Raw genomic sequence first — 8,646 nt, 5'->3', positions numbered from 1 at the left:
CCGTTCGGCCCCAACTCTCAGCAAAATCTGGCCCTCTGGTAGCGAGGACATTTTTTTGTGGTCCTCTATCATCAAAGTTCCTGGGTCACGGCATGACAATATTTGTTCGATATTCCAAAGTGGTAAGTAGGGCTTCATTTAAATGTAGACTGCAACAAGTGCAAGGCTTCAGTCCTCGATTAATTCAACAGGAGCCATGTTTTTTTCTTTTTCATTTGAATGCAATGTATTTTTCATATGGGGACCATATGAATGGCGACTCGCTGTTTCCAGAGAGCTGATTGGTAAGCAGGTGGGTCTTTCATGGGTTTTGATCTTATCCTGTGAACTTAACCTGCTACAAAGCAGGTTAGCTGTAGAGCATAAGTTGCTATAGTGATCTATGTCGGTAAGAAGTTAACTAGCGTTGTGGTACGGCAAACCTAGGGTTAAACCTGAAGTTTAAATGAAAAGATGGAATGTCCGCACACTGGTTGATGTTCCCAGGTTTATTTCAACCCTTTCAATAAATACAACGTTTCGACCGTATAGGTCTTCATCAGGCAAGAAATTTTCTTGCCTGATGAAGACCTATACGGTCGAAACGTTGTATTTATTGAAAGGGTTGAAATAAACCTGGGAACATCAACCAGTGTGCGGACATTCCATCTTTTCATTTATATATCACACTTTTGTCCTGCACCTGGGCCTACTACGGTTTGGATGTGCGCACAGCTACTCCTTTTTTGTATTAAACCTGAAGTTACCTCGCTAAGCCACTAATCTTGCTTCATGGTACAGGCTACAGGTGTGGTACCCCGTACATACCCTGTAAGTACAGATCTTGTTACCCTGTAAAGTACAGGGTAATTTGCGGGCTGTATTCTTTCTTTTTTTTATGATCAATTATTTATTCACATTTTCATAAGCAATAGGCCTACAGTCCACACAACAAGAGAACCACAAATAAAAATACCCTACAATAGCAAAAAATAGAGACATAAAAAACAAAAATCAAACTAAACCTAACAACTATTCCAACCCTGGCAAAAAAAAAAAAAAAAGCCTGTAGGCTGTATTCTAAAGTGTTACCAAATAGGGGTAATTAGATGTCAGCAGCAACTAGTTCAGATTCAGATCACTGAAGGCTTTGTTATCATGGAGGTAAAATAATATACTTGGGCCAAATGTCTCCATTTCTTCCTAGGCCGAGAGCCAGCTCAACTCCTCAGGATGTTTTATGCTACCTTTTTTCCACTAGGATTCCCTGTTATCCTACCATGGGCCATCTCAAGTGCATAGGGACCACGTTCAACTTGGGGCCGTTTGGTCTCAGGGACCCAAAAAACTAATTTTTTCACGGTTGAGTGACATCACAGCCGAGTTTTCGATGTTCCATTTAAACAGTCCGGAAACCAGCCAGGGTTACTGCTCTGCCTAGCTCTAGCCAGGCTAGCCATCGTTAGCAATAACAGTCGATAACAAGGCATTTTGCTGTATTTTGCGCATACAAACACTGCAGCAACATTTCCACACAGATAGACGTTAGACAGTGTGTACAGCTGATTTAATGAGACACAAGCAAGAAGTGCTAATAAACAGTATTTACTATGAATTTAAGTACTGTGGTTACGCGGAGCAGCCATCTTGGATTTTGGAGGTTGGGGGGCTGCTGAGGCTCCTACGAGTTTGGGAGAGAAAATACGAGCACTGGTGACGTCACCGTTCGAGCTCATGACCTTTGAACTGTCACATTCCCATTTCCCAGTTTTAACCTCCTGAGTCCCCCAGGGTTCCCTGCAAGGACATCACATTTTGTCGTTTCTACACTATAATACTTATTTCTGCTGGACTCAGACCTCTTGTCCTCACTTGGGGACACCTATGCTACAATTTTGTCATAGTAGAAGAAGAAAAATCTACTTCCTGTCAATAGCCTACAAGATGGCTAGCATATCAACCAAATCCTTCTACCAGCACTCCCGAGACAAACGTGGCCAAGGTAATAAACCTACCTACAATCAGTAGGTAGGCTACATTCACCCATTCATACACCGATGGCGGCAGGCTACCACGCACATCGGGAGCAATTTGGGGTTCAGTATCTTGCCCAAGGACACTTCGACATGCAGACTGGAGGAGGCGGGAATCGAACCACCAACCTCTAGTGGACAACTCGCTCTACCTCCTGAGCTACAGCCGAACTGAGGGGAATGCCCCGTCAGTTCCACACTAGTTACTGTATTGTAGTGTATGAGGGTTTATGTGAGTCTAAAATATGACTAAACTCTATTTCACATATAAATAGGGTTCCTACAGGTCTGGAAATGTACTGAGAAAGGGTCTGATCATTGCACAAAAAAAGGGGGGGGGGAGAGGAAACATTGGAAACGACTGTCCCCATATACAAACTACAGATTTATACAGATGTTTCCTTTTATTTATTTTTGCTTTAACTTGCTTTAATTTGTTGCTGTGAAGAATAATCACCCATAAAGTGCTACAGACAATCAATCAGTGTAAATCATACTGAACACCAAAATATTCAAATGAAGAAATGAATATTTGGATAAAGAACTGAATTTGATATAGTAGTTCCTCCAATTTGCCACCAGAGGGGAGTAGTTCACAACAGATCCGTCTTCCCCAGAAATTGTGTTGCTAGGGAACATAATGTATTAGTTGAAACCGTCTATAAAACAAACGATGCGTTCATGTGTGGGTCTCAGGATATTTCACTCCGTGACTGTCAGTAGGCTACAGGGTGCAACACTGATTTGTAACATGATCGATAATTAAGGAGACAAGCAGCCTATAATGTGCCTATAATGTGGGGAATGCAGGAAGAACAGTTTGAGAGCCCCAACTGTTTTTTTTATTCAAGTCAGTAAATGCTGTGTAAAAAAATATGCTATGTATAGGCTATGGAGTTATTTTTAATACAATGCAAGCAATTACTAATAATTCAGAGACACACCAGGGGACATTGACATATGCTAGCAAAAGACGTTGAACAAGTATCTCAGACCCCCAACTGTGTTGTCTTCTCGCATGCTGAATAATAGTTATTCTGTCTGCACGTTTATGTTTGAGGCTTTATCATAATACTAATTTATGCCTTTTAACATACAATTCCTTAGAAGTATAATTACCGAGTGCAGCAACTTGTCATTTTAAATACGGTAATTACATATCACTCCTATAATAATGTATAACTCAAGTCATCATTTTCCATTTGGTGCCAAAGCAAATTTTAAAAGTTGTGTATTCTAGTGTACAAACCGGCAGCATTATAAAAGCTTTATGGTGGTAATAATGAGATTATAACTAGTAAAAGCTAAAAGGAGAGCTCTTTGCCAGTGAGTGGGTGGCTCTTAAAAGAGCCGTTGGTTTGTTGTAAAGACAAGCTGGAGCAGGTTACTTCTTGACGGCCTTCTCGGTCTTCTTGGGCAGCAGCACCGCCTGGATGTTGGGCAGCACGCCGCCCTGAGCGATGGTGACTCCGCCCAGCAGCTTGTTGAGCTCCTCGTCGTTGCGGACGGCCGGCTGCAGGTGACGGGGGATGATGTGGCTCTTCTTGTTGTCGCGGGCAGCGTTTCCAGCCAACTCCAGGATCTCAGCGGTGAGGTACTCGAGCACCGCCGCCAGATACACCGGGGCTCCAGCACCGACACGGTGAGCGTAGTTTCCTTTACGCAGCAGCCTGTGGACACGACCGACCGGGAACTGGAGTCCAGCACGAGATGAGCGGGTCTTTGCCTTGGCACGAGCCTTTCCGCCGGTTTTCCCTCGGCCACTCATTTTGTGTGTTTTCTTATGATTTGAAATAGAATCAAAGAATGAATGGCAACAGCCGGGAGCCCGGGTTATATCCCTCTCGAGCTGCTTGTTCATTGGTAAGTTGCAGCTTCGCGACCCTCGACCAATCAGAAGATTATTGGTGTCATGTTAGCTTAGCACAGCAAATAACACTTTCGTTGTGCAGTGTTTTGGATTTTCAAAATAAAACTACTCCTGAGAAACCGAGTGAGAGAGGATTTGAGCCACAGAAACAATTCATTTGATTTCAAAGAATATCAGTTTAAAGTCAAATTTCAAAATAAAGGTCACAAAGATAGGAACTGAAATACATGTTTTACATGTGATGTTTTATTATGTTAATAAATAATATTGTTTTATAATATTTTTAGATTATTTGTATCTTATGTGTTTATCTTTTGTATGTGTTCTTATCAGTGATGATTACATGTGATGGGTAAGTTTAATCTTTAAGCAGTTTGTTAATGATTAATTAAACATGAATTAAATATGGTTAACTTAGCCTATATGTGTCAATAATCTGATTGGTCCATCATTAGTAGCCTACTTCAACATTTATATCTGAATTATAAGCAAGGAGTGATTTGGAAAATGTTAGCTGATACTGGTATGTTACTGTAACTGATTATTTAGAATCAGAATCAGAATTATTTTATTTGGCGAGGTATGTTTTCACGCAATCAGGTTCATTATGTCTTCTTAGTTCAAATGATAGTTTTTGTTTATTTTAATCAGACAATTGTGTAGTAGATGTTTTTTTACCTTGACAGTTTCGACTGACAACTGCAGTCTTCCTCAAAAGCGTCAAATGAGGAAGACTGCAGTCGAAACTGTCAAGGTAAAAAAAAAAATCTACTACACATTGTCTAATTAAAATAAACAAAAACTATCATTTGAGGTATGTTTTCACATACTAGGAATTTGTCTTGGTGTGGTTGGTGCTCATAAACGTACTTACTTATAAACTTACTTGTTTACTTTTATTAGAAAGAAAATTGATTGAGCAGTATCTGCAAATCAGACAGATCACGAAGTCTGTCACAATAATCGCAATATTAGACGATATCTCAACACCATCAGCAGCACATTAGCTACAAAATGAAATACATCTCAAATGGTGAGTCTTTAGTTATCTTCCTACTTCTTATCTCTGTATATTGATGTGACTGCTACGCTGCATACAGACACAATTCCTCGTATGTAACTTGCATACTGTGGCAATAAAAGTGATTCTGAAATGCATGATTGTGTTTCGAGTGCAACAGCAATGTATGAGTGCTTTATTAGGAAATTGATAACAAAGCCAACAGAGGCATCTAAACGCACTTTATATTCCGGGTTGCATTTCATTGTGTTTTTTGGTATCATTCATTTAGATGCATTTAACAAAGGGAATACACTCTTAGTGAATATGGAGGTGGCTCTTAAAAGAGCCGTTGTGTTGTGATGTATCAGGGGAGTTTAAGCGCGCTCTCCGCGGATACGGCGGGCCAGCTGGATGTCTTTGGGCATGATGGTGACCCTCTTGGCGTGGATGGCGCACAGGTTGGTGTCCTCAAACAGGCCGACCAGGTAAGCCTCGCTGGCCTCCTGCAGAGCCATGACAGCAGAGCTCTGGAAGCGCAGGTCGGTCTTGAAGTCCTGAGCGATCTCTCTGACCAGGCGCTGGAAAGGCAGCTTGCGGATCAGCAGCTCGGTGGATTTCTGGTAGCGACGGATCTCTCTGAGCGCCACGGTACCGGGCCTGTAACGGTGAGGCTTCTTGACGCCGCCGGTGGCCGGGGCGCTCTTACGGGCAGCCTTGGTGGCGAGCTGCTTCCTGGGAGCCTTTCCTCCGGTGGATTTACGAGCGGTCTGCTTGGTTCTGGCCATCCTTCAAATTCAGCTCTTCCTCTCTACGAGAAAAATCAGAAAAGAATGTCTGCTGGAAGAGTGTCGCTTCATAAAGGCAACGCCGGAGTGCTGCTACACGCTGATTGGTCTGCCCGAGGGGAGGCGTGAGCAGAGGCGTGACAGATCAATAGGGCGAATTGGAGGAAAGCCCGCCGAAAACTCAAACCAAGCAATAACTCTCTCTCTCTCTCTCTCTCTCTCTCTCTCTCTCTCTCTCTCTCTCTCTCTCTCTCTCGCTTTATTGGCATGATAAGGTGCATCTTGCCAAAGCATACATTAGCAACACTTAGCAGTTACAAAGAGTCAAAAACAAAAACAAAAAAATCTGAAGATATTCAAAGAGGAAGACAGAAGAAAATTAAATGGAATGTGATAAAATAGAATATAATAGAAGACTATTGTTGACCGGAATCTATTCAGAATAATAACAGAACAGTAATAACCAGGCAATTAAAAGTGAGCAATTACAGGATATTAACAAAAATTCACAGAATCTGTAAATAACCATTGTTATTTTGAAATCTTCAGAAGGCAGTGAAAAACAAAACAAAGCAAAAAAGAACAAAATATAATAGAATAAAATATTAATAGAATATAAGCAATAAGCAAAAACGAGACATTTTGTTACTCATTAATTATAGGTCACAAAACTGTGACTTAAGTAAAATATGATAAAATAAAAGATTAAATCAAAGCAATCAAAAGCAGTAAAAGCAATAAAATAAAAACAATCACTAAGCTAGCTAATTCAGCCAGATGTGGATGGCTCTCCTGTCCACTGGCTGTCCCTCAGCTGCTGGCAGCTCCACACATAATGGGCTGCTAAGACAGTGCATTCGGGTTTCTCTCCAAGGAGGTATTGGAGTGCAGATGTGTCTGTGACATTTTCTAATTCTTTGTATATCCGGTTAATTTGGGGGGTGAATGACGCTCTAATTTCTTTATATTTGTCACATTTTAACAGGAAGTGTAGCTCTGTCTCTCTCTCTCTCTCAATCTCAATTTCAATGTCAATTCAAAAGGCTTTATTGGCATGGAGAACATAAGTTTACATTGCCAAAGCAAGTGTGCAACAAAACAAAAAGTAACACAATTATAACCGAAAGAGAAAAGTAGAGGAAACCAAAAAAGCTGCAGTGGGAAATGAGTAGAAATTAAGGCATAATATTGTGATTGATGATGAGAACGATGCCGTTTGCATTACTGGTGTGTCGTAGCCTACCACATCATGTAGCCTATATAAAAATATATATCCAGATTCATTTTCATATCCGTTGTGTCACTCATATCTATAGTTATTGTGTCTCAATTATATCAGTGTATTAGTAAAAACATTTTAGCCAGTTGTAAAATTATGTGTTTTCATGGTGTGGAGCTTAATAATTAGTCATCAAATAAAAATAGGGATGCTCTTTAAAAAGGTTGTGGGTGGCTCTTAAAAGAGCCTTTTTGGGGAGAAGTCAAGCTGGAAGCTTACTTCTTCTTGGGGGCAGCTTTCTTAGCTGCTTTGGCAACCTTTGGCTTGGCAACCTTCTTCGCTGGAGCTTTCTTGACAGCAGCAGCGGGCTTCTTGGCCACCACCTTCTTGGGACTCTTGGTCGCCTTCTTGGGGCTCTTGGCTGGGCTCTTGGCTGCTTTCTTGGGCGCTGCAGCGGGCTTCTTGGCTTTCTTGGGGGATTTCTTGGCGGCTGCTGGCTTCTTAGCTGCGACCTTCTTCTTGGGGCTTTTGGCTGGTTTCTTGGCAGCGGGCTTCTTGGCTTTGGGAGCGGCTTTCTTAGCCGCGGGTTTCTTCACCTTTTCAGCCTTGGGGACCTTGAAGGAGCCGGACGCCCCGGTGCCCTTAACCTGCAGCAGAGCGCCTTTTTCCACCAGCTTCTTGATGGCGATCTTGACGCGGGCATTATTCTTCTCCACGTCGTAGCCTCCGGCAGCCAGGCTCTTCTTGACGGCGGCCAGAGACACGCCGCTCCGCTCCTTGGAGGCGGACACAGCTTTGAGGATGAGCTCACCGACGCTGGGGCCGGCCTTCTTCGGCTTCACCGCCGCCTTCTTCTTGGCGGCTTTGACCGCTTTCGCCGGGGCGGCAGCGGCGGGTGCAGCTGGAGCGACTTCTGCCATTCTTCTTCTCGAGTCTGTTGTGCTTCACAAAGATCTACAGAGTCTGACTGGAATATCATCCACGCTGCCCAAGAGGCGGGACTTATACACAGCATGAGGACCGTGTAGACTCAACTCACACCGCCTCTCTCTCTGTCCTGCTGAAATGTGGCGACACTTGTGTTTTCTCTTCCACATTTTAGGGAGAAAAGACACCGATCGGAGCAGTTTTGAAGTCTAAATCTTATTCGAGATGTTAGAAAACTTGTTTCCTTTCGAAATGGAGTCGTTTTTAGCAACGAGGAGACTTTATTTTTATTCAGGGGAGCTTCAAACCTCTCCATTACCCCGTCACAGTATTCTACTCGCAGTGGGATTTCCTCACATTTCGACTCATAAAATGGTTGAATATGCTTTACATTCCAAACAACAGTAGTTTTACAGTAAGCAGAGATGTCTGACGAGGGAATACAAGTCAAAGTACTGTAATGCTGCTATTAGTTTTGTTTTAATCGTCAGATTTGTGGTGTCGGTAAACACACTGAGGCAGGCGGTGACTTAGGCGGGAGAGATCCTGAGGCATTAACTTTGTGACTGTGAATGATGCAGTCATGCTTAATGGAACTGAAAATATGTTTTGTTTAAAAGGTTGATGTTACATTAAAGTAGGCCAAACATGTATTTTCTCCATTCGAGATAAATATGATTGTCAAATAAACTTATACCGTGCTATCCAACTTGCTGTGCTTGAGTCCACTAGACTAAAATAGCCTATCAATTTGCATTTTACGTTTTCATACTAGCACTGTGGTAGTATATTTACACGAGTACTCTTTAGATAGATAGATAGATAGATAG

The 8,646-nt window shown here is 42.2% G+C and overlaps 1 protein-coding gene and 2 pseudogenes across 3 annotated transcripts; all 3 read right to left on the bottom strand.

Annotated features, from left to right (window-relative positions):
- Positions 1 to 3,396: 3,396 nt before the first annotated feature.
- Positions 3,397 to 3,788, bottom strand: LOC310786843 (histone H2A pseudogene; annotated as a pseudogene). Its single transcript has one exon. The product of its transcript is annotated as a histone H2A pseudogene (transcript).
- A 1,459-nt stretch (positions 3,789 to 5,247) lies between these two features.
- On the bottom strand, positions 5,248 to 5,670 carry LOC310786841 (histone H3.2; the record flags this gene model as incomplete). Its single annotated transcript, XM_083648157.1, has 1 exon — positions 5,248 to 5,670. One exon carries the CDS (start codon positions 5,668 to 5,670, stop codon positions 5,260 to 5,262), a length of 411 nt encoding a protein of 136 aa, XP_083504283.1. The 3' UTR covers positions 5,248 to 5,259.
- A 1,494-nt stretch (positions 5,671 to 7,164) lies between these two features.
- On the bottom strand, positions 7,165 to 7,809 carry LOC310786839 (histone H1 pseudogene; annotated as a pseudogene). The gene has a single exon. The product of its transcript is annotated as a histone H1 pseudogene (transcript).
- Positions 7,810 to 8,646: the final 837 nt, after the last annotated feature.

The sequence above is a fragment of the Poromitra crassiceps genome (genome assembly GCF_964638095.1).
Source record: "Poromitra crassiceps genome assembly, chromosome: 12".
In the NCBI taxonomy this organism is placed as follows: Eukaryota; Metazoa; Chordata; class Actinopteri; order Beryciformes; family Melamphaidae; genus Poromitra; species Poromitra crassiceps.
This window is presented reverse-complemented; position numbering and strand designations above follow the sequence as displayed.